Consider the following 27,653-nt stretch of genomic DNA (forward strand, 5'->3'; position numbering starts at 1 on the left):
CGAGCTTTGTCTACTAGAACAGAGAAATTAATGTAATTTAAATTAACCTAGTGAGGATCGCACCAAAAGCCGTCAAGTTTACTGTCAGACGCTGCCCTCCACACCGCGATCGAGATACATACGAGTACGTATGGTTCTAAGAAAGCAGATAAATTAAATACCATTAAGACATATTAAAAAATAAACAACTTGTTGGTTGTTGGTGCAAATTGTAATCAGGAAGCTACTAATATATTATTAGACATATTGCTGCGTTTGGATCCGCTTTAATGAGCACGCAATATATGCTTGTAAACATTTAGGAGAACATAGAAGCTTTTCATAAGGTACTCTCTAAGCAGCGTTGTAAGACATCCCGATTTTAAACTCAGAATTTAAATGTCCGGAGCACTGTGAATTATTTTTTAATTACTCTATTTTTTATAAGTTACTAATAATTCGTGAGATAAAAAATCTTTTCCTCTGGCAACGCCGTCTATTACTCTCTACTGGAAAGTAAGCCTGTCAAGAAATATAATTAGTTAGGAAAAATAAAAGATTAAGATAAAGCTTTCACATTTTAGTTATTAGTTAGGATTAAAGTTCTTTTTGAAACTGCAATTTATCAATCACAAGTGAGCCCTATAGGATTATCATGACTGAGCACTAACAAAATTAATGTATTTGGTAAATAAATATATCTAATTGAACTTTTTTTTTATTTATTCTTAGTTTTTGTTTGGTGCTAGTGCTATTATTGTAATGCTTATATTTATTTTTTTAAAGTTGAAATCGAATCCGTACATGACAGGTGCAACCCTGTCAGAGTGTCAATCAAATGTAAAATTAAATTTTGCCATATATTTATAGCAATATTTATAGTCCGTCGTCGTGGTATAGGGGCACAAGGATACGACTGTAAGCGCGACGGTTGTGGGTTCGATTCCCACTCAAACGAAAGAAATAGTTAATATTTTCGTTTCTTTGCTCTGTTATCGAGGAAAGTAGAAAAGGGAAGTATATTAATGAGAACAGAGATGTCATAACACTACGTTTTCACGCTCCCTCTACCTACCATGCTATATGCGGGATTACAGCGTGAAGCTAAAAAAAAGCAAGAAGATGATGATGTTTTTACTATATATTTTAAGCATGTTTATATAATAACTTAGGCAGCGTATAAAGTAAACAAAAATGAGTCTAGATTATTTACATTGGTCGAATAAAGACTCGTTGTTTGTATATGCATACAATACTGCGTGGATTTTCCGAAATAGATACCATGTTCCATATTACGTATGATTTATAAATTTATATATATAACTATATATATTAAATAATAATTATTATACAAAATAAATAAAAATATGCAAATATAATAACTTTAGTATTTTTAATACGTTGTGGTATTTTTTATTGTTTGTCTGTTTATTGCGTGTGATGGTTCTGGGTTTCATTAAATATTATTCGAGAGTGATTCTATAGTTCATATAGCGGGGTTGGCAAAGGGAACCTAGTGTTTAGACACTCCGTTCACCATTTGCCATACTGCTCTGTGAGGGATATGGCTTGACTAGGTGTATACCTAGTCTTATTTACGCTTAACAATACAAAAAACACCTACTTACCATATTTATGTAATATCTTCATAATATAACTAGATAAGTGTTCCTATAAAATAACAAAGAGATTAGATGTCGTAGGTACAACGCCTTAGATGAAGTCACTTCTATAAAGGAAGATCTCATTATTCTATGATTACCCCCTAACTAGGTAGTGGCTAGATACAATCGTGGGAAAACAGTAATTGCATATATATATTATATATTTTATAGTAGTATATAGTTATGAAAAAATTAGAAAAGTAGTAAAATTTGATACAAATATTACCGAAAGTTAAATATACCACCGAGGCGGTCGTGGCGCAGGGGCTCAAGTGTGTGACTGTAATGCAACGGTTGTGAGTTCGATTCCCACTCGGGGGAATGAATTAGTATTTATTAACATTTTCATTTCTTCACTCTGGCACCAAAGTACAAGTCCAGTGTTGAATTCCGTCCCTCAAATTCTTATTCGCTCTGATGTCGAAACAAAAGCACGGCGTTGAGTTTCGCCACTCAACACACAATGCCTCCAGAATTCGACACAAAAAGGGGAATGGAGCGTCTTCACACTAGGTTCCCTCTAACTAAACTGCTGTGTGTGGGATACAACCTGACGTTAAAGAAAAGAAAAACTATTCTCTCCCGACTTTCCACTCAGTTTTCGTGATGATTGGCGGAACTCAACGCCATGCTTTGAACCACAAAGGTTTCTGATCCCAAAATAGGCTTAGTTCACCTATAATAGAAGGCAAGTAAACAAAACAAAGCAAGCAACACTGAAACATAATTAACGAGTAATACAAGAATGATACGTTAATCATTAGTATCGAATTAGTTCGGCATGTTCTGATATCATAAACGAGGTATCTAATTAATGGGTATTATTTACACCACACACAAAATAGGTTAGATAATGCTCTAATTAATGATAGGAGAAAGGCGAATGTAACGTTTAGTGCGGTGATAGTGTTTTTAAGGGTTACAGTAAGTGCAGGTTCGATTTCTAATAATATTAGGTGCGCCAGAATTCTAGCATTTGTTTTATTTTTAATATGCGATATTTTTTTCATTTTTATATATGAGTACAGGTGTATGTGTGAATTTTTGGATTAGGATTTTAAGTCCCGATCGTTCAGGAGATAAATCTTCATCTAAAGAATGAAACGCAAAGCATGGGATTCTGCACGCATCGTGGCCATACTATTTTAGACAACGCTCTTGGAGCTTATTCGCTGCGTCACGGACCCGAAGACTACCTCGAATGAATGTTTTGGGTTTTCGCTTTAGCATTTACAATTTTGTGACGTGACACTCCTGAGTGCCGAGATAGTGGTGGCCAACATTCGCTGCCGTATAGAAGAACCAGTCGGATGATATTCTTGTATAGCAAGCGTAGTGTGTGCAGCACAGTGAAAGGCCTTCGTTAGATCTAAAAAATCCAAGAGAGAACCAACAGAGCCCAAAGATTTTCACGCTTCGATTGGAATATCCTCAAGTCCCACCGCTCTGCATGCGTCGAAATCAATGACGAGTTTCGTTAGGGATTATTGGACGAGAGAGAGACGAGAGAGACGTAGTAAACGCCAGGCAGTTCCAATAATGTAACACAGATTACTCAGTAGAGACCCATTAGACAGACTATATAGGATGTGTAGCTGGCATATTACTATCATTACGAATCACATATAGGTAACACACTGACGTCACCTCACAAACCGTCTAACTAAAATGATACACGGAAAGGCAAATATTATCATTTGGTTTATTCATAGAAGTAAATATTTCAAATATTTATGTACTACTTATCGATTTCATGGGATTTAATGATTAACAGGTAAACTCCGTAGTTAATGGATGATGGATATCCAGCTAAATGGTTTTAAATAATTATCTATTACTATCGTCATTTTAAAGTTTAAAAAAATCCCCGCAAATTTTGCAAAATATGCTAAAGATAAGAAATTTCTTTCAATATTTTTCTATTATAAAAAAGTTTTATGCAAGTGACTTTAAACATTGTCCAAAGTAATATAAAAAAAAACATGTCGTTGTCCTTTAATAATTGGTGCTGGTGTTGAGAAGAGCGTGGTTGGTTATAGTAAGAATATGATTTTTATTATGTTTATTAATGATATTTGAATTTACTCTAACAATTATTGTTCCAATGATTAACACTATGTGTCATTTTAACGGCATATTTTAATGCATTTTAAATTGTCTTATATATTTAGCTAATCTACCCACTAAAATGCCACATATAAAAACTGAGAAAAAAATTATAGCATAACTTTAATAAATTTACATTATTTTACAGAATTAGCTTAAAAAATAAAACTTATTAGATAGTTGACATTCAACCTTGACTGCGACCTTGGTGACACCACGACCTTAGAACGAGCAAATGCGCGTAATAATTGTCTTTTGTCACAACAGCCTGTGATTAGGTTCTAAGTAAACGCCATGAACTTACAACATATTATTTACAGTAATGGTTTTTGATGAGTAGATGCAATTTCATTAAAAAATACAGTCAAATTCAGAACCTCCTCCTTTTACAGAAGTCAGTTAATAAGTTGTAATAGGTGATAAAAAGACTATACGCTTTACTGATAATTTGGGAAATTAGCGGCGGAATTTCAACCTGTGCCTTTTGGAAAACCGTCCAATTTCCATTCAAGAGGGAAATTTCGAATTCGTTACGTTCAAATTTAAATATATTTTCTAAAAGAAGTATTTTTATTTAAGCGTGGAATGACTATATCTTTATATAAACACACAAAACATATATACTATTTTATTTTTTAAAACGAATTAAATGTATATAGTGACATATATGAATCACAGAAAAATTTAAATCCAAACAAACTTTTCATAAATTATATTATTATTTATAATGTATTAGTGACGTACTTAGTATTTTGTAAATATTTTTGTCGCTTAACATAATTTACCTCTATATTCGTATGTATATTTAAATGGTTAGAAACGTCATGCATGTCGCCTTATCGGTTTTGCGTCACGGTTAACCAAATATAAAAATTAGTCAGCGCGAATCATTTTTTGTCTGAATTTGGCAGAAAGTGGAGAACGTAGTATTTTAGCACTAGGTTCCCTCTGCCTACCCTGCTATGTGCGGATATAGAAAGTGGAATTTAACATTTGAACTAACAATTTGTACCTACTTAGGTTCCTATGAAATATGAATTTTATGTAAGTAATATTGCGTCACCAAGGTAAAAGATAAGGAAAAAAATATTTTTTTCAAGCACAAAATGCTATCAGGTTATCCATATCACATATTTCACCTTTAAGGACATACTTAACTAAAGGGAAAAATATATTACTTGTAGACAGATAACAAAAATTGTTAATTATTAACGACAGTATTAAAAGTATATAAATAAACTATAATTATACACTCCGTTAAGGCGAAATATACAACTGATGAGAAGGAGATTTATGGATATGGAGACACAGACAGAAAGTAATGAAGGAGGCCTGTGTCACAAAACAACATGAGCCGAACTCTGAAGATAGATTTTTTTATATTAATAATAGTTTAACCAGAACATATTTCTTAAAAGTATATAATATCTATAACACTAGCTGACAGTGGAGAACTAAATCTCTTAAGTCTTAACATTACTAACCGACTAAATTCAGAAAATACGTAATATTAAAAATATAAATCTAAATTTATTATCATACATGACCACAGCAAAATCTACGCCAAAAATAAAATTCCAATGCATAACACTGCACAAACTAAACAAACGCACATTTTTCATACCGCAATTAGTTACATATAAACATACAGTAATAATAAACACTATTTTCTATACGCAAATATTATCTTTGGCTAGACACTATGAAATCAATGCGGTTTAAAGCAAGGTCGTATTAGTTTTGACTATATATATCTTGTAAATTTATGTCATACTATTTATAACTAAATAAAATATTTAGTTATATTAAAAATAGTCATGTTATACGCTTTATAGTGTCAAAACACTCCGTTCTCAAGTTTTAGAATGAATTAGAGACATTGCTCATAACTTAACGCCGCAATTTGTTTTATCAGGTCGGAGAAATGCAAATCATTTAAATACATATTCTCCGAAAGCGCTGCTTTCATGGGAACGGTTTGTCCTAAGTCTAGGTTCCCATGTTCCCTCCGCGTACCGTGCCATATGCGAAAGGCAGCTAAAAAAAAGAATCTCCAGAGTGGTGAATGAACCCGCAACCATTACGTTTACAGTTAAACATCGTCCAAACACCGTCTATCACTAGTTTACAGGTATAACGTAATACTAAGCCAGACGTGGACGTATACAATGCACACATTTGCCGCGCGCACGCCGATCGATACATTCGCTCAGTTTACCTCAATATTTGTTTATTTTTCTGAAAATTTAAAAGTGACTTTCTAGTGATTTTTTTGTGTATTGGATTTCTAATACTAAACTGTAAGTAATTATTTATTTATTTTCGTATTTATAATTTATTTTTGTATATAGGTACATCGATTGTATAGACGAATTGATTGATTAATATTTCATATAATTTTAAATTATCAATTTTTCATTTAAATTATGAACATATATGATTTATTTAAATAATAAAACAATATTATTATATATTTATATAAGAAAAAAAAAATTATACATTTTGTAATAGAGAAAAAAGATTACTACCTTCGTTTTAATTTCATTTTCAATAGTAAAACGTTTGTTTAATGACTTTAAGACTTTATCATGTTAATGTTAATCGTGGCTTAGTTACATATAAAAAATTATATCATATGTAAATGTACTAAAACAAAATGAAAGTAAGTTTATAACAATACTTCCAAGTTACTTGCCAGTTATAATTTTATGTAACTGTATTTCTTATCGTGTTATTTTTTTGAATGGTTAGATTGTTTTATAAAAAAAGATTAGTTTTATTTTATTCTAGTAATCCCCTCGCAGCCTTGTCCGCTAGATTACAAAAAAAATAAAATAAATAAGCTTCACGCTGTATCCCGCACACAACAGGGTTCTGCCAAATTCTGGAGGCATTGCGTTATGAGTGGCAGAACTCAACGCCGCACTTTGTCTTGACACAAGAGCGAAAAAATGAAAATATAAATATTTCACTTCCTCAAGTTGGGATCGCACCCACAACCGTTGCGTTACAGTCACACCCTTGTGCCGCTGCGCCACGGCGGCCTTTATATTCTACAATATCTATTTTAAAATAGTAATATTATATTTCTTTGTACGAAAACGCTTATTTTTCATGAGTATATGTATATGATCCACTTCTCATCCTCAACATCCTCATCCACTTCTCATTTAAAATACCCAAAATGTGCTATTTTCATAATTATTATCGACCTCCTAATTCCATATTTTACTATGAAATCTGTATCTTAGTAGTAGGTACACATGCATTTTCAAGATAAGGCTTATAAGCTATATTAAAAGTTACGCCTATATTGGAAATTCTATTAATAAAGGAACTTAATGCTATATAAACTACGGCATTTAACTTTATTTAAATTGTAATAAGTATACTGAAAAAATGCATTATTCATTAATAATAAAAAGCCAAACAAGAGGCCCGTAGTTACAAACGGGACAGGTTGTGAGTTCGATTCTCACTCGATGAACAAAAATATTTCATTTTTTCATATCTTCGCTCTGGTAATGAGGCAAAACCCGGCGTTGAGTTTCGCCACTCAAAACGCTGTGCCTTCAGAATTTGTCTGAAAATGGGGAATGAGAACACGTCTTTACACTAGTTTCCCAGCCTCCATCTGTATATATACAGTGTGATGCTAAATAATAATAAAAATATGCATATATTTTCTTTCACAATTAAATTTCTTCATAAATTTCAATCTCTCTATTCAAAACATCTCCATAGATTTATTTGTTTAATATTAAAAGCCATAACTTCTCATAACATTGTACATTGTACCACAAACAAGACAGTCTACGCCCGACGAGCGGTCAACTAGGTCATTTTGTGAGACTCAATTTAAAAATGTTGCAATTACTTTAGAGACAGCCATTTTTAAGATTAAATATTCATCTTTTGTCTGTTTTGTTGTTATTCATTAATATAGCTTCCTAATGATGGCAAAGTTTGACATTTCCGTTTATAAATCTTATTTCGTTAAGACCACAGATTATTAATTTAAAACTAATGTCTTTACTTTTATTATATTTTTAATTAACGATTCCTCCGATAAAAAAAAATATGAACTTATATAAAAAACTAATTATTACTAATAATTTGTCGAACAATTAATTAAAATTTAATAATGCCTTAGGTGCTTTATAGAAATGAAGTGTCATTGAAATTAAATATTCCGTAATTTGAAGTAAAACTGGCCGGTAAATATCCAGACCGTTAATGAGAGAACGGTGACGGTAATTAAAATCGAATTATTCTTATCAAAATGCCTTCGAGCATAATCGATACCGCTGTTCAATATACATTAAATTTGTACCGCATTTCTAAAGAAATATGCCTTTCTTAATAAATTATATATTTTTTTATATTAACGACCATGGTGGATGGCACACAATAACTTCGTTCCATACATTGCATAACCCAACGCCGCGCTTGCTTAACCGAAGAAATAAAAATAATTGAAAATATAAACATTAAGTGGAGATGAAATCAAACCTATTACTATTGCTTGTAGAAGCAGCACTTCCCAATTGCGCCACGATGTCATTAATATTGATTGCATAAAGTAATAAATCGGAATACTCTAAAATAACAATGCTGAAATCTGATGATAACAAAATTTTACTAGTAAAAACTTGTAACCCAATCGAGGTTACAGATTTAATTGGCCGTGACAGTTGGGACGTTGCTACTTCTAATATAAGTAAGTCTTGATTCAATCTCTAAGTTAATTTTACAGGGATTGTGAATAATTAAAAAAACCTAGTGTCAAGGCACTCCGTTTGATTTTAAATCGTTGTGTGTTGAGTGGCAGAACTGAACCTTATTTATTGGAGCGGGAAAATGAAACAGTTTACAGTCAGACACCAATGACCTTAAAGAATATTCAAATGTTTTGTAACTACAAAACGTTAAAATATTCTTTATTCTCTGATGTTGTGTTACGCCATTTATTAAGTCTATTCTTCGATATATCACGCTGTCCACGCCCACTTCAAAATGAGAAACACCATATTACGAAGTAAAGCAAAATAAAACTGCAAATTCAAATACAAATCTTTTTTTAGTATATCTAACGATCATAAATAAAAATGATAATAATAATACTGTACTCGGTAAAAGTACCTGTGTGTTTAAAGTTTCCAAGTCCCAAAACCGGTCTAAGACAACAAGAAGGTGATTTGTAAGGAAGTAAACGATGACGTCATATCCCAATTCTCGGTAGAAACTAAAAAATTCGGAATTCCAATCTTTCGTGAATCACGAAAGGATTTTGGGCATAATTTTGGCTCTGGGGATTACCTTTGATATATGACGCTTCTTAATTATAATATAATCTAATTATTGTCAAAAAGATAAAAGTTACCTGAATCATCTAAATTATGCTTAATAAATTTATTACTTCCTATATCTTATAAAACAAAGTCGCTTTTTGTGTCTGTCTGAACTTTCTAACTCTTCTTCTTCTAAACCACCCAACGTATTTTAATGCGGTTTTCACCATTAGGTCGAGTATTTCTCAGGGAAGGTTTATATATAGTTTATTATTTGTACATTCTTATGTAAATTAACATAAATACGATAAATGTGTATAAAGTCCTACCCGTTGAGACACTTTCGCGCATGCGCTGCTTTAATGGTAAGTACTACATGAAAATAATGTACTGGAGTATTGTTCCTCTTAATAAGATCTACAAAAAAGTCAGCGAGAGCATATTCATATCTTTTAAGAATAACGTGTAGTGATCATATTTCTGTCTAAAAATTGTAATTTCAATATATTTTTTATTGTGAGGGATATTTTTCAATAATGGTATTAATCCTTATCCTTTAAAATACTTTATTAATTTTCTACGTTAAACGAAGATAAAATTTGCTGTTTACACTATTTCGAAATTGCGAATAGTTTTACAGAAAAACGCATTTAATTGTTGACACATCCCGCCGTTGACACATCAGCTGTATGTTACTCAAGTTTCACTTATCCCTTACTCTCAGCATATAAATAAGTACATTAGTTATGTTGGCCATTTAATGTAGATCAAAACTGTCTTTTACTGTTTTTCATTTTAATAAGTACTTTAGAAGTTGTTACAATATCAAAAAATCTTTGCTGCGAAACGGCTCGCCACTCACCATGCGTCCCTTCGCGCGCCGCGACGTTTTGCTTATACAAGCGCGTCCGCCGCGCCCGCCTGCCTTACACGCATCGGTGGTTCAGTGGTAGAATGCTCGCCTGCCACGCGGGCGGCCCGGGTTCGATTCTCGGCCGATGTATTTAATTTTCCTCACAGGCAGCCACGTCGTGCTTGCTTTTCATCAGGGACAGAATACCCTCTTCAGCATTAACCACAAGCTCGAAAAAAAAAACCCGCCTGCCTATATAGCAACGAAGATTTAGATGCGTTTGCACGTATTGAATAATTGGAGTTGAATGTATTATTCCAGCGCGATATATTTGGTTTCATATTTTTTGTAGTAGTTATTAGTAGGTAGGTTTTTGTTTATAATTTCTTCGTCGTATAATTTGATATTGTAACGTCATTTAACTATCTAAAAATAGTCATTTAAATATATTTTAATAAGTACTTGAAAAGATTAGTAGCACAGATTTAAAATTACGGTACCTACTAAAAAATCCTTGCTGTGTAAAACAATTGGAAAATCCTTATTGAAACTATGAAAATGCAGGTTGCATTAGAGTTTAATTAATTTTCACATTACCTTAAGTGTTTTGCAAACATACATTATATGAATAATCCAGTAGTAAAAGCGGGCGAAGCCGCAAGGGGGTCGCTAGTTTAATATAAAGGGAATTATTATCGTTAATTTTTTAGCCTATTTAGTGCACCGCCCACTTTTATATAACTCCAACATCCAAAGGTTGTCTGGAAGAGATCGCTTTTAGCAATAAGGCCATTTACCTTGTTTAATTATTTTAAAGTGCAATAAAGCATATTTATTATTATTAATACTTTTAATTTAATTTAAAGTCTCATGTCGCAAGTCCGTGCGTCAATTATAATCTACGTATCTAATACGTCAATTATATACGTTTTCTAAAAATAAGAAGATAAGAATAGAATAGAATTGAGATAATAAGTCACCGTAATGTTTCTAAACTAGGGAATATTTAAATATAATTTATGTGTGATCTAAAATAAATTGCTTAACCCTTGTGTCTTTCCTCGATTAACACAATATGCTATATATTATATTTATATTTATATATATTTCTTTCAATATGCTATAGAATATTAAATAAAAAATATAACAATCTTTAGTAAAGTTGACGCCCTTGTGGTGCAGTGGTAAAGCCACTGGATACGGGATGCTTGTAGCAATGATTTAATTTAAGCTATTCAGATTACCCCCCCCCCCCCTCCCTCCCCTTTAATATGAAAAAACGGGGCGTTAAATTCTGTTAATTACAATGTTCTCAATACGCAAGGAAAATAGAGACCGAAGAGTCTTACCACTTAGGGAGACTTCACACTATAGTGCCTGTGAGAAATATTGTAACTTGCGTAATCAGACCGCTTTTGACCTGATACAATTATTTTTCATATAAAAATAATTTTATAGAACAGACTGAGATCGAACCGAGAACGAACGACACTAGTCTTAGGATACCTTTCTGACCTGATATGCGGAATAAAAACGCGAGCTTTAATAAATTTAATATTATATAATTTATCAATTTCAATAAGCAGCTAAACGTGTGTGTAAAGGAATTTAAGAGGCCGATGGTCTATTAACATTTTATATTTAAATTTTAAACTCAACGCTAAATGTCACTGTCAAGGTCACCCATTCAACCGGTCGCAGCGTCACAATACGCACTAAACATTTACTTATTGTGCTAATTTACAATGTTAGAAACTAGATAATAGTTACATTTTATCTTATGTAATAGGAATAAACATTTTTTTAAGTATAAACAATTCTATTTAAATAAGCAGTTTTTATTTTATTTTTAATGTTTGTCTAAAAAAAAATTTTGTGTAACTTTTTTAATAACAGCCATGAAGTTTTTATCTGTTATATTTTTTAAAAATGGATAAACAAAACTTAATTCTAAAACTAACAATTGTGTATAATATATTCTATTATATTATCGTTTTTACTATTTTTTATGTTAGAACAAAAAGCAATCAGAAATGGTTAACCGTTGAGATGTCGTGTTTATTGTACAAGCGTTTACGTTATCGCAATAGCCCGCATTGGATTCGACACGCACGATATTGACGCCATTCGACAAGCAAGCGTTCTATTATAACTGTGGATTGCTATTTTTATAACTATCAATTAATTATATTTTGAAAAAAAATATTTATTTAATTTTTTTTATCATGGCTTTCGACGGATTCACGATTTTTACTAAGCCTATAAAAATGTCAAATAATGCTATGAAATTTATGTTTTGCTTCAATGTAAACATGAAGATTGTCGATTTATTTTAAAATAAAAAATATATTAAAAAAAATATCAACCGATTTTGTATAGAGTTCTAGTCCTTTATAAATCTAAGGTGAAAGACGAATATTTAATAACTCATGAATCATATAATACTTATATTACATATTGCAAAATTAGACCATTACAAATTAAGGAAGAAACTTAGAAACATTTAAATAAGTATACCTTAAATATTTCGTCAATCAAAACGATGTAATCTGTCTGTATTGCGTTGTAATAGTAATGCCCGATTTGGGTCAACTATTATCAAACATTAGATACATAAGCTTTAAAAAAATTAAATACGTAGTAAATATTTTTACATAGTATTAGATTTATGCGTCTTGAATTATCATTTACATCTTTGTTACAATTTCAATAGAAAACATCAATAAAATCTTTACCTAAATGAATTGTATCTTCGATATATAATTATGTATTGCATCCTCAGAACAAACGTGACCTAACCAAAAAAAGTACAACGCTTAAGAGATAGCCTACTTATCTAGAGGCTTTTTATTTTGGGTTTTTATTTAAAGATTTTAGAAAAAAAAACGAATTGGCGCTTGTGTAATACAATTACTTCATTATTAATATTTTTTGTTATGACTATAATTATGACAAGGTAAAACACTGCGTTGAGTTCCGCCACTCAGCAGCAGTGTTTCGAAAATTGGCAGGTGTTCTGAGATGCCTGCTTTTAGCGGGATACAGTATAAAATTATAAAAATGCCAATAGAAAAATAATCTTCCAACAAACACATTTGTTCTAAAATAAATCCATTATATCTGAATCTTTTTTAAATGAAAGTATGTATTTCTATTACAGAAATAAACAAGGATCATGTCTATATCAACTAGCCGCCAACAGTTCTTGGCGTACGATACTCACAACGAAGATATACAGTACGGACGGAAAGGAGGCATTTTTATTTCTACCTGTATTTGTATAAGTTTTATCATATTTGCAGTATTAATAGCAGTTCTTATTGGTTTAATTGTATATTATATAACCTACTTAAGGGTAAGTTAAACTTATGATTATTTTTAATTTAAAATTGTATGTAAATGTTTATATCTATGTTATCTACTTTTTGAGACATCACATGCGAGATAGGAAATGAATTATTTCGTAAGTTTATGTAGTATATATTTATCGTGAACTTATCAATGTGGCCTTTGACACAGTTAGAAAAAAAGCACAATGTCAAAATAAAATAGTTGACAGTGACATATCAAATAGCTCGAGGCTTACATTGGTGGGATTTATAAATTAATATTTATAGTTACAAACTTTTGATATAAAATGTTATACACAATTAGATAAATATATTTTAATTGACAATATGAAAAATTTCATAATTTGGATTATCCACTATGTATCGTAAAAGCATTTAGTAGAATTACCAAACCTGCGTCAAAGTTGATATTTAAACAGTGCATTATTAAACGCTAAGCTAAAATGTTTATTATACGGTTATTTTGTTTTGTTTTATACTTAATGGTGTGTGACAATAAAAATGTAAGTTCCTTTTATTAGAGACAAATACATAAAACATATTTACATGAATTTGAAGTGTTAATTTGAATACAATATAAACTAAACGTAAACTTTTTCAAACTTAATTAGTAAGTTATCATAAAATTGGTATTTTAATTTACAGATCTCACAGAAATCAAATGATTTCTGGGATGAAACAGAAACATTTGGGCAGTCTGGTAAACCTTCACCAGATTTGCGCCTCCCGCCTCATGTAGTGCCAAACTTTTATAGATTAAAAATAAAAGCTGATTTGGAAAAATCTACCTTTAATGGTGATGTCTACATAACAATAAGAGCAGCTAAAAAAGTCAAAGAAATCATCTTGCATTCGAAGAATTTGAATATCACAAAAAATATAACACTAACTGAACCAATATATGAAGAAGTACAAACTTTTTACTCTACAAAGTTCAAACGAGAAATAAATACTAATAGTACCATACAGGACAGTGATACAATAGATGAAAATGTAACTAATAGTGTCATAGAGACTGAAACTACAACTTATGTTCCTATAGACACAACTACAATATTAGACACACAAGTGTCACATAGTAAAGTAAGGAATATTAAAATAACTTCAATGGAATACAGTTCTGGAGATAGATTGATTTTATCACTTGGCTCTTTTCTTACACCGAAAGTTGATTACACTCTACAGTTATCATTTTCTGGCCAAATATTGAGCTCTTTGACTGGTTTCTATAAAAGTTCCTATGTTGAAAACAATACAGATGTCAGGTATTTTTTACTTTAATATCATTAAATAAACTATAACAAATTGTATTTTTTTTTGTAAATACAATTGTTTTGAGCCACACTCAATAGAATGAATTGTCATTATTTGTGTTTTAGTAAGAAAATATACAGGGTGGAATTGTCAGCGCCACTTTAAATGAAACCACAGTTTTAACTACTCTATAAAAGCCTAATATAATTCGGAAAAAATAATTCTCAAAAATGAAAAAGTTTTTTTTTCAAACAAAATAAATAATAAAAATATCGTTTTAAAATAAAACGCCATTTGTAAAGTATAACATAGGCATGTGTGCGTACACACTTACCTGTCAAAGCGGCAACGTCGCATACGTATGTGTGCATGACACGAAATACAGGTATGGATAAAAATCGTGAAATGAAGAAAAAATCCTACGTCCAAACCGTTGAGGTACCTTGATTATTTTTTTTAATTTTGGGTTTGAAATATTTTACCCTATATGCAGTTTCAGTAAAAGGAGCGCTGCCTCTTCCACCCTGTATATATATATATTAATATCATAATAATATATTTAAAATGTATAATTGCTTATACATATTTCCTTATAAAATTTTACAGGCAGCTAGCAGTAACACAATTCGAACCTACTTCAGCTAGAGCAGCTTTTCCATGTTTTGATGAACCAATGTTCAAAGCAAAGTTTGAAATAAGCATAGCTCATACACAGAATGTGTCTGCATTATCCAATATGAGGGTGGCTATGGAAGAACCAATGTGAGTTTATAATGTTTTATTAATAATAAGCTGATAAGTATATTTACTTATAATTTATGAAGATATTTTTTTATATGTATTATGATTTTAATGTTTAGTTAGACAAAGTTTTTTGTTTGAAACATTATCTATTTAAGAACAACAGCTATACCTTACTATATGCAGTATACAGAAAATTTTAAAAATAAATTCATTTATTATTCATTCAATATATTAACAATAGAAAGTTAGGTAGGGTGTAAAGAATATATTCACATAAAATTATACAATGAATTTTTTTAAAATAGCCAATAATGTAATTTTTTAACAAGTATATATTTATTTGATTAGCTTCACAATGAAACTTACATGTTTAAAATGTCTGTTATGTATTAAAAAATATAGATAATAATATAATGCTATAAATATTATAGTATTTTTAACCTTGTACTGGAATTTCCTGTTGTAAAAAATATGACGTAAGTAAATAATATAATTTAAAATATGCCAAAATATGTATGACCATCTTATGTTATAATAAATATTTATATATAAATAAGAATATTAAAGAAATTTTATTATTATTGTTATTGTATTTTGCATTCTAGGTTCTAGGTTAGTTTAAATGTCAAGACACCTCATGCATGCTCCACCACCCCAATTATCGAGATGATTCGTTTTGAGAGGCGAAACTTAAGGCCATATTTTGTTTTGTTATTTGAGACGGGAATAATTTACCCGGAGTGGGAATCGAACATGCTTTGATAAAAAAAACTATTTCACAACTTATTTATTCCCGAACGACTCAACACGCAATGTTTAAGGGGGAAGGTGGAGAATGCACTTGGTTTTCCCTGCCCACGTCGCTATGCGTTAAAACGGAAAGTTTTTTATTATTTATCGTTACATCTGTAAAATATGATTCCAATATTTAATAAAAACCGACTTGTCGACATTATTTAAAAAGTACCTATACTTAGATTTAAAGAAGACCATAATTATATTGCACTTAAAATATTGTTCTAAAAAAAACAAGGAAAACCATAATCTTTAGTAAAACAGCCAAGTCATTTGGACTAATGCTCTATAGAATTTAATGAGTGCACTATATGGCAAAAAATATACTAAATAGTCAAGCACACATTAGTATTTTAAATACGAAACGTAATTGGAAACTATAAGTGAAGATAGAGAATGGTAATCGATATTAAAATCGATATTATAATTTTACTGGATTCGTTAATTGAAGGTTTTTTATATTTAAAATGTTTTATTTCTTTGATGAATTAACATTATATCAAAATCTCATAAATAATTACTGAATCTTAATTGGTCATTGTAAGTACCACTCAAAATTAAAGATATTCAGTAATTCTCGTTCGATGAAAAAGAAGAGAATGCAAAGAAATTCGTCCTAAATTTATATTTTCATTTGCTAATTGCGTAGTTTGTTTCACTTTTCTCCCAATTTTCGAGACATTGCGTGTGGAGTGGCCAAACTCAACTTTTGTTACTACTTTTGTATTGTATGGCGGAGATACTTTAAGATAAACCATTTTAACTATAAGTAAGCGGCAATAAATTATATTAAAGCTATTTTTTCCAGTGAATCAGAACCAGGATGGCAATGGACACATTTCGAAAGATCAGTCAACATGTCTACCTATCTTGTTGCCTACATTTTATCAGATTTTAAAAACGTAGAAACTAGTTATTTAAGTAAAGATAACATAACTAAGCCCATTCGCATTTGGACGCGGCCTTCTTTGATTTCCAAAGCTAAGTACGCTTTGGAAATAACTCCGAAGATATTGGCCTATTATGAAGATGTTTTTGGTTTGCCTTACGCTTTGGATAAACTAGATCTTGTAGCGATTCCAGATTTTTCGAGTGGTGCGATGGAAAATTGGGGTTTAATTACTTTTAGGTAAGAGATTTTTTGAATATTCTATGGGCCAAAATAAATTGTTACTAGAAAAAATTACAAGACAAATGTGTTATGCATAATTATGTATGTAATACTTTATCGCAAGTTTTTTTATCTGTTACAAAGATTCCAAAGTTGAGATTAAGGTCGCAAACTTCAATATGATACCGAATAATTATAGTTTCGCGATACGAGTAGATTAGTTAAATAAAAAAAACTATATTGGAGAATATAAATAACAATAGATCGACATTTATCAGAAAATTTGGCCCCAAGTTTGCTCTAAGATTTTCTGTAACACCAAAACCCTTCTATTTCATACACTGCCTATAATTTCCAGAGAAACATCCCTAATATTCGACGAAAAAAACGGCCTACCACGCGAAAAACAAAACGTAGCTATCGACATAGCTCACGAGCTGGCGCACCAATGGTTCGGCAACCTGGTCACCATGGAGTGGTGGACTGACCTGTGGCTGAACGAGGGGTTTGCCACTTACATGGAGTATGTGGGGGTTGATTATGTAAGTTTATGTTTCATAGTTTATGTTGCATAGTATCATTCTTATTATAGGAAAACATAAACTAAGTTGTCATTAAGGTAATCGTGGTTTCGGACCGTAAATGCGGTAATTTTGAGGAAGTCATTATATTTAAATTATAATAATTTTCCTTCCCTTTCTTTTTTATTGATATGAACGGTTTATAATATTAGTGTAATATATAGGGATTATTTAAGTCCATGTTCTCTATTATCTCTTTCTCTCATTATTATTATAGGGAAATGTAAACTATTTTTTAATGAAGATAATCATAGTTTTGTAGTGCTGCTTTTGACTGTATAGGCGATAGTTTTGGATTTTATTAACATTCGAGGAAATGAAGTAGTTTTTCTATTTTCTATCTATTTGTATTATTATTAATTTTGAAAAAAAAATCAGCTTCATCCCCACTTCAGCCTCAGCGTCACGACTGCCCCAATTAAGATCCCGTTTCGAAAAATGTTCGTAGTTATTGAATATATTTCTTGCCTCGATTTAGCTACATGAAGTCTGCATTATCTGCATAATGTAATTCAGGATATTATAACTTTAAAAGAATCAGGAGAGGATTAATCTAAGAGAAAGAAAAGTGGTAGTTGCCCCCTAAATAGTGATATATCACTAAGTTCTCTTTTACTATCTTTCCCATACAAAATTTCATTTCTAAAAATAAAAATAATATTTTTTTATCAGATAACTCCCGGATGGAACATGCTACAGTCATTCACCCAAGACAAAATGGACCTTTTACGTACGGATGCCTTAAAAAATATATCTCCCGTATCAAGGAAAGTGATCGATGCATCGGAAATATCGCAGAAGTTCGATGATATATCGTACTCTAAGGGCGCTAGCTTGATAAGAATGTTGAACCATACCATATCTAGTAAACTCTTTCATGAGGGACTGGTTATTTATTTGAATGAATGGTGAGTGGAGATTTGTTTTTAATTTGTTTAAAACGTAAATGTAAAATTAATATAATTTTTAAGATCTCTCATCTCTATGATGTCACTAGTTATAGTCGTGCTGTAGAGTGTCTAGAAGTTGAATACGACTTAGTCAACCAAAATAAACAAAAATATTTTCTAACAGAAAAACGAACTTGTAATCATCACATATAATTTAATATTTTTAATTAAAATAATACCCCAATAGTAATAAAATTTACTTATTCCAGGAAATACCAAAATGCAGAGGAGGACGACTTATGGCAAGCCATGTCGAAAGCGGTAGCGGGTTCTTCAAATCTTAAAGGAATATCCATAGTGGACTTTATGAACACGTGGACAAGACAGCCTGGTTACCCTGTTGTTAATGTGTATAGAAATTACAGTGGGGATAGTGTTAGTTTTCAACAGGTAAGTGGTATTTGTTTTGATATTTAACTTGATTTGGTTAACTCTCCGTCCGTTTTTTCCCTCCCTCCCTGCAGAAGTCCGTGGTGGTTTAAGAATTTTACTTAAAATGTGTAGAATAAATAAACAAATCAAACATCTCATTATGAAATACATGATATTATGGATCACAATCAGCAAGTTTTTTAGTTTCTACTTATTCATCTACCTGCTATAAAACAAACCATTAAAGTAAAAAAAGTATTTCCCCTACAGGCGCTTTTTCAAAGTACAAAAGTGTCACGTAAAAAGGATCAAACATGGCGTATTCCTATAAGTTACACCACAATGGATGTTCCCACACAAAATTGGACGACATCACCTAAACTGTGGTTAAATGATAAAATACTAAAAGTAAAGCTGCCGTTAAATGATACACAAGCTTTATATGTTAATGTTGATGCGATTGGTAAGTTGTATAATTGTTTTATCTGAAATATAACTCAGGAACTGATTATAATGTACAGTTATTGTTAAAATTATGTTAAAAATTCTTATGTAATTGTTTTTTTATTAGTTGTCAAGTAATCGAAAGGTCTTGGTACTATTTTGTTTTTGTTAGTACATTTTATATGCTAAATATTTTTCATATAGTAATAAAATATTTAATAGGCTTGTTTAAAAGGTCATTAAAGTGTATCTAGAATGTGTTTCACTCTATATGCAATCCTAAATGCTTAAAGATTTTTTTTGTTCTAGGCTACTACCGAGTAAACTACGACCAACAAAACTGGGAACTTCTCAACCAAGCTATAAAATCAGATAAAATAAATCATCCAATTACCAAGGCACAATTAATAGACGACGCGTTTAATTTAGCTAAGTCTGGACAGTTGGACTACAGTTATGCTTTAGGTATTTTTTTTTTATTTTAATATTTAGAACGCGCGGAGCGCGTGCCAAGTTCTTTTATAAACAAAACTGGCGAGCAGCACCGTGTGTTATTTTACACGAACCATTTGAAGCCACTTTTTACCTCTTCGTAACTCGAAAAGTATACCAACTAAACCTGTCATATAAACAAACTCACTGCACATTATTTTTCTCTAATCTTTATCTATTATTATCAAGAATTCTTATCATTAATATTTAATACACTAGTGGCTCGACTGCGACTTCGCCCTCTTTAACTATACGATTATAAAATTTTTGGTTATTTCATACCTATCGGGACGGCAGGTACTCGTGGGCAGCGAACATAGATTTTGCCGCGTAAATCCCGATCTCGCGAAAATTCTGAGATAAAGAGTAACCTATATGTTGCTCTATTACCATTTGTATTTGAGTATTAAAGGAATGTAAATTATTCATTCTATTTATATTATGAAATCATAGACTAGATTTCAATTTTATTAACATTCGTAGACGCCTTCTTCCTGGCATTAATCCCGGCTATTACCAGGGTCTGCCTTCCTACTTAACCTACTCCACTTTACACGATCTTTTGCGTCCTCGGTGGTTAGACCATTGGCTCTCATGTCCTGCATCACGACATCCAACCAGCGCTTCCTTGGGCGTCCGGGAGGTCGCGCCCCAGGAACTGGTATAGCAAGGCACTTGCGTCCGACATAGTTCTTAGGCCGGCGCGTAACGTGGCCAAACCATCTCAAGCGACGCTCTTGGAGCTTATCCGCTGCGTCACGGACCCCAAGACTACCTCGAATGAATGTGTTGCGTATGCGGTCAGACCGCGTAATGCCGCACATCCACCTCAGCATCTTCATTTCCGTGACGTGAAGCTCCTGAGTGTGCCGAGATAGTGCTGGCCAACATTCGCTGCCGTATAAAATAACCAGTCGGGCGATGCTCTTGTATATCAACCCCTTGAGCTTGGGCGGTATTCTGCGGTCGCAGACCACACCAATGACCTCCCGCCATTTGGCCCAGGCAGCGCTTATCCGGCCATGGACATCGTGGTCGATGCCTCCAGACTCGTGCATAACGGATCCAAGGTACCTGAACTTCTCCGACTTAACGGCTGGCTCAGGACCTATAAGGATGGTGCTCGAGTCCCGGCTCCCGCAGGCCATGTACTCTGTCTTCGACACATTTAGTTTAAGACCGCCGTTCTCAAGCGTACCCTTCCAGAGGTTCACTTTACGCTCCAGCGTCAGTTGGTTCTCGGCAATGAGTGCTATGTCGTCGGCATACATCATCAGCCATGGAGGCTGGTCCTGGATGTGAGCCGAGACAGTATCGAGCACTACATTGAATAAGAACAGACTAAGAGCCGAGCCCTGGTGAACCCCCACTGTAATCGGGAAGGGTCTAGTGTGGCCAACAGCAGTCCTAACCATTGAAGCGGAATCGTGGTACATGCCCCTGATAATCTCAATATAGGCCTCAGGGATCCCTTTGGATCGCAATGCCCACCAGATACACTGACGAGGCACACAGTCAAAGGCCTTCTGCAGATCTAAAAAGGCCACGTGCAGAGCTCTCCTTTTTTCCCTGTATGCCTCCATCAAAGTTCTGAGGGCGAAAATGGCGTCCATGGTGCCCGATCCTGGCTGAAATCCATATTGAGACTCAGCTTGACGATCATGCGCTCGAAGAGCTTCATGGTATGACTCATAAGCTTAATGCCCCTATAACTACCACAATCTTGAACACTGCCCCTTCCCTTGTAAATAGGGGTAATAAAGCTAAGACCCGCACTTATACGTGATAAGGTGCTGAGAATTCTTTTGGAAGAACGTATTCACGACGGCCAGATCAGACGCAATACAGGTTCTCAGAATGTTTTCTCCCTCTGCATTGCGAAGACCGTGCCCAAAACCCCCGTGAACACGATCATACGGCTCAGCAGCCCTACCGACGTGCCCGTTCAAGTCCCCCCAACTAAGACCACTTCGGTACACGGCACAGCAAGTAGCACTCCTTCATACTGCTCCCAGAATGTCTCCTTTTCGACCGCGCTACATCCCGCCTGGGGAGCATAGGCACTGATCAAGTTTGTGATAATGCCCTCAATCAGTACCCTCACTCGCATCAAGCGGTCGGAGTGACGGTCAACTTCAAGGAGCCCATTCTGAAGCTCTTCAGAAAGTACTACTGCTACACCGTTTCTACCCGAAGGTGACCCAGTGTATATAAGCCGGTAACCCTGTCCGATGTTACGGGTCTTATTGCCCTTCCAGCGTGTTTCCTGGAGGAAGGCACACTGGACCCGACGTCTCATGAGTACATCTGCGAGTTCCCTGCATCGTCCGGTCAGAGAGCCAATATTCCACGTTGCAAAGCGGAGTTTTCGTCTGGGTACTAGCGTCTTTAGCCGTGCCCGTACTTGACACGGTAGCCCTTGCCCACTCGTCGCAGGTGTAGGGCGATGTGCCTGCGCGTCGTTTTGCGGCGACGCCCTAGCCGTACCCAGTCTTTTGTTTCGTTGTCCATTTAAGTGGCGGTTGGCGGTTTTTAAATGGAGCGACTGCCGTCTGACCTCCAAAACCCCTTTGTGGGGAAAAACCGAGGGGATAGGAAAATAGAAGGGGTAGGATAGGTAAAAGGAGGGAGCTAAGGAAAAGTGGAGGGGAAGGGGGGGAGTTAGGACACTGTATAGTCGTAGACTATTGTTATTAATATACATAAATAATATTTATCATTGTGGCGTTGAGTTCCACCACTCGACACTCAATGCATCCAGAATTTGACGGAAAGTAGGGAACGAAAATGATTTAACGGAAACAGGGTCTCTTTCACTAGGTTCCCAGATTCCCTTTGCATAGCCTGCCATATGCGGGATACAGCGTGAAGCTAAATAAATACTTATCATTAAAAAAAACATTTTGCTTGTCTTTTAAAATATTGTTACTTAGAAATCTAAGCGAATTTTTATTACATTATACTTTAATTCAAGGTTTAACCTCGTGTGTCATAAATGGCGAAGAATCCAAGATGGTGTGGGATTTACTATTGAATAACATGGCGTTCTTACATCAGAATTTACGAGCTACCTCAGGGTACATTTATTTTCAGGTTAGTCAAATTTTTGTATTTTATTTTAAAGGGAGTTACACACTAGTCGTATTATAAAAAAATATGAACATGGATTTATCCATTACTTTGTTAGCAATTCAATAATAATAATTTAAAATTATACTACTTTGTTAATAAAATTTAAAAAAAAAAATCCTAACAATAAATTTGACACAAATAATTTAGTTTTTTACATTATGCTTCGTGTAATTGTAGTTCTTAAAGACTTAAGTCATTTGACAAAAGGTAATTACAAATTTAATATTGGAAAATCTAAAATGTTAGAGTAAACTATTTTTTTATTTATATTAACAAGGCCAGGCCAGTCGTGGCGCAGTACAAATGGTTCTCAAACTTGAATTGCATTTTAATACTATAAAAATAAACTACTATAATAAATAACACAGATACTGCGGACATTTTTTTAAATTTCAGTTTTGTTGCGTGTAAAGTTGTTTTCTGTTATTTTGTTTTTATTATATACATTTTTTATATTTTACAACATGAACAAACCAGGATCATAAAATGTTACATAAAAGTTTTCGATACAGTATTTCTTTGTTTACATTTTATCTCATACCAAAATGAATAGAGTATACAATTGTAGTATATTTTTCCTCTGCTTACCCAGCTATGATCGGGATACAGCGTGGAGCTAAAAAAAACAATTAAGACTTGCCTTAACAAAACAATATTTACAGGACTACATGAAAATAATACTAGAAAAACAATTAGAAAAAGTGAACTACGGTTTAACACAACCCAAGGATGATAACGAATCGTTTCTAGTGGAAAATTTAGTAATGTGGGAGTGTCTAGTGGAAACACCTAGGTGCTTGAAATGGGCAAGAGATGAATTCGACAAGTGGACTAGTAAAAGCAATTTAGAAGATAATCCGTGAGTAGTGAATTATTATTTATATTATTTATTGTCATAAATATTTCATTAGTATATATTGTTTTTCTTACCTTAACAATCAGTGATGTTAACATATCATGTAAGTCTCCTAACTTGTCTAACGAAAACACCAAAATACCCTGCAAAATGTTAAATCTTGAAAACATAATATTTTTTAAAATTCTATTTACAGTATACCAATATACCTACGCTCGTTGGTGTACAACATGGCGTTGAAATACGGCGGTAGGAAGGAATTCGATTTCTTCTTAGATCTGTTCAATAACTCAACTGATCCTAACATGAAGAGTTTATATATAAGCCTCCTACCAAGTATAAAAGATGAATCTTTAATAGTTTTGTAAGTATATTTTAATAATTATTATACATTTGAATTTTTGAAAAAAACATCGTTGTTTTTAACGCTATTTTCTATAATAAACATTTGTCTAGGTTTACCTTCACCGCCAATACCTACGACTCGATCTCGTGAATGAGGCGTATGCGATCTTGTCGCATAGTGTCTGTGTAGCGTTTTATTTTGCTTTGTTGTAAATAATAATTTGTTCCAAATTCTAATTGCAGATTATTAGAAAAAAGTATAACGGACTTACCAAATCAATACGCAAGTTCGTCTTGGAACGTAGAACCCCCGATCGGTACTAAAATAGCTCAAGATTTCCTCATAGACAACTTCGACAGAGTGTACGACAAGTTCAACGATATGGATTCCTTTATGTTCCAGTCCGTGTTAAATGGCGCATTTGGTTTTATAAAGAATAATCATGAATTGGATAAGGTATGGATTTTAATGTTATGTTGTGTGGCGGAACTAAACGACGAACTTAGCGCTAAAAATAATTCGCCTCGAGTCCGGAATCCAAAATGTAACTGTCGCGTTTACAGTAATACGCTGTGTGCAGGAATCCCAAATACATAAAGCCAAAAAGATAACAATATAACTTATAAAAAAAAATGATTAATTTACCTTTATAATATTGTAACTATTTATTATTTTAATTATTATTTTATATTAAATATAACGAATAGTGGTTGAATACATACATATCTGATGTAATGATATCATTATACTTAATGTTTACACTAAAACTAACAAAGTATAAACCATATAATGCTACTATAAAGAGGTAGACCTAATTATTCTACAAAAAATATAATATATATAAACATTGTATTAAGTTATCTTGATATACTTATTATATGATATAGCATTTATGCATTTATATCATGATAAATTAATTCTATACTAATATTTTTCGTTGTTCACAGTTAAAACACTTTGCTTTACAACATAAAGAAAAATTGATGCCGATGTCGCAAACGCTGCAGAAAATAGTAGACACCGCCGTACTGAGAATTAATTGGATAAAGGAACATTCTCAAGGAATCAATGAGTGGTTTAAAGAATACGTTACTGGTCAGTACTCATAAATTTTATGTTAATACTCGCGACTCGGTCGCGGCTTCGCCCGCTATAACTAAATAATTATTTATTTACTATATAAAAAATGTAGCAATTTTGTCGCACCAAATATTTTATTTTGTTATGACTTTTTTTATGAACAATGATTTGGATGAAACAAACACTAAATGTTATGGAAGCAGAGGCAGAGGGAAGTTAGTGTCAAGGCACTCAGTTCTCTAATTTCTGAGTAAATTCAAGACATTTTCTACACAGTGGTGAAACTCGTTGCCGAGCTCGGGAAATGCAAATAATTTATTGCCCCAAGTGGGATTCGAATCCACAACCATCGTTAGACGCTATGCCACGTCGTTCGCCTCAATATTAATGTATATTTCTTTACAGGTAAGAATAATCAAACAATAACCACAGAAGTACCAACGCTTACGGAAAATATAACTATAAATATAACGCCTAATTTTACATCTAGTCCTTAGAATTTTTTCTTAATATCATTTTTGATTTTAAAAGAAGTGGTATTTATTAATGTTTTTTTATTAAACTTTTTGATAAAAAATATTAGGATCCACAATTATTTGAATGTAGAAAAATAAAATGTGGACAGACTTAAAATTTATATTTATATGAGGTACTTAAAAGTCTTTATATTTCGTTTTATGGTTAAATAATTTTTTTTATAAAATAATCATGTGTCACAAAAATCTTTAATAAAAACATTATCATGAAAATAAACATGGAAGATGCATAATAAGTATTTTAATAAGATTTTTATTTAATATAAAATCAATATTTATAAAAATATGTTTTTTTTGTAAACAAACTAGTGTTCGAGTGTTATGCTAAGTGTATTTTGTATCTTTATGCTGTATCCCGCACATACGCCGGTATGCTGAGGAAACGTAGGAGCTTAGTGTTAAAACACTCTATTCGAATTGCGACAATTTTGTTTCTCACTTTCCGCTGTATACTCAAGACATTGCGTGTTGAGTGGCGAAACTCAACGCCGCAATGAAAATATTTCATTTCCTCTTACCCACAACCTGTCGCAAGCTTGAACTCCTGCGTCACAACTATTTTCAGTACTATTTATAAAAAATCTTTTTTACAATTTAAAAAAAAACTAGTTATTACAAACAATGTTACTTTTTGATGGGTGCTCTCTTTTTTTGCATTTTCTATTGTATTTATAGAAAATAATTAACTTGTTATGACAATTGTAATATCAGTACAATTTTTATTAAAACAATGTATTTAAAATATATATGTATATAGGATGAAAATGTATTAATTATTACAATACTACTATTTATACATAAATACATATTTCTATTACTTGTTTCATCTTAATCCATTTATTTATAACGTCTAAATAATAGTATCTTATAATTTAAAAAAAAACATATGTTCTTACTACTTAATCTACTTATGGTCTATTCTCTTGTCTATATTGCAATTTTTCTACTTATTGCACAAGTTGGTTTCCTTATTATAATTTTTTACTATCACTGTTTTTTATTATTTTTTATAGTAGTTTTTTTTTGTGTGTGTGAATAGATAAGCCTATAGTAATTAAAACTGCCTTTAAAAATATTTTAATGTGTACAATGATATGATTTAGTATAATTTTCATTTATATATGAAGAATTTTAAAATGAGCTTAATTGTAACTGTTATATTTAACTATGGTTACCGCAACTAATTAACAAAATGTACAAATAGTATTATTTAATATGTATTTATTTTGTTGTTGTTTACTTTTATTACTTTTAACAGTAAGCCATATTGTTTTGTAGTTCCTATTTTAGTTCGATCATCTCGAATAGTGTAATATAAGTAGTACCATAGTACATGTTAATTAAAAAATAATGTGAACTAAATTGTTAGAATAAATCATTTTCTTTTGTCTTATTTTTAATTTTTCCTTTATTAATCACTTTATATCACTTGTTCAATAGATGCCTGGGTTCGGCGATTTTTAGATTTCCGATTCCGATTCCGATTTTCAGTATCCCGAAATATATAACTGAAACTGGTCGTGGTACAATCATCATAGATAATTGATTGTCCATAGTCCATAAAAACGAAAGCTCTATACAGTGATATGTAACCGTACCGTACCGTAGACGTGCGGTATGTAGGAAAAGGTTAATTGTAAACGATTTACAGGACCTGTGTGCTCCATTATGGGTTGGGGTGGGCAATTCAAGCGGGAATATCGGAGCCACATAAAAA

The 27,653-nt window shown here is 32.4% G+C and overlaps 1 protein-coding gene across 2 annotated transcripts; it reads left to right on the forward strand.

The window, feature by feature from the left end:
* The first annotated feature begins 5,910 nt into the window (after nt 1–5,910).
* LOC146538037 (aminopeptidase N-like) lies at nt 5,911–27,329 on the forward strand. 2 transcript variants are annotated; one of them, XM_085186511.1, is made up of 16 exons: nt 5,911–6,049; nt 13,054–13,248; nt 13,889–14,508; nt 15,104–15,259; nt 16,845–17,165; nt 17,506–17,689; nt 18,401–18,636; nt 18,888–19,068; nt 19,321–19,513; nt 19,804–19,959; nt 22,961–23,079; nt 23,781–23,977; nt 24,171–24,338; nt 24,563–24,776; nt 25,268–25,415; nt 25,806–27,329. In XM_085186511.1, exons 2-16 carry the CDS (start codon nt 13,069–13,071, stop codon nt 25,895–25,897), a joined length of 3,165 nt encoding a protein of 1,054 aa, XP_085042637.1. In that variant the 5' UTR covers nt 5,911–6,049; nt 13,054–13,068; the 3' UTR covers nt 25,898–27,329. The 2 variants fall into 2 exon arrangements, with proteins under 2 accessions (XP_085042637.1, XP_085042638.1); XM_085186512.1 differs by lacking the exons at nt 5,911–6,049; nt 13,054–13,248 and adding an exon at nt 13,464–13,746.
* The last annotated feature ends 324 nt before the right edge of the window (nt 27,330–27,653 follow it).

This window comes from Heliconius melpomene, chromosome 6, assembly GCF_056956725.1.
Source record: "Heliconius melpomene rosina isolate 202511_hmr_F chromosome 6, ASM5695672v1, whole genome shotgun sequence".
In the NCBI taxonomy this organism is placed as follows: Eukaryota; Metazoa; Arthropoda; class Insecta; order Lepidoptera; family Nymphalidae; genus Heliconius; species Heliconius melpomene.

What these genes read in the sequence shown, in the direction of transcription:
- LOC146538037 (XM_085186511.1), top strand. Translation starts at nt 13,069, where the DNA reads ATGTCTATATCAACTAGCCGCCAACAGTTCTTGGCGTACGATACTCAC. An exon ending in GTGGCTATGGAAGAACCAAT is followed by an intron (nt 15,260 to 16,844) that starts GTGAGTTTATAA and finishes TATTTTTTCCAG; the next exon opens with TGAATCAGAACCAGGATGGC. An exon ending in ATAATCATGAATTGGATAAG is followed by an intron (nt 24,777 to 25,267) that starts GTATGGATTTTA and finishes CGTTGTTCACAG; the next exon opens with TTAAAACACTTTGCTTTACA.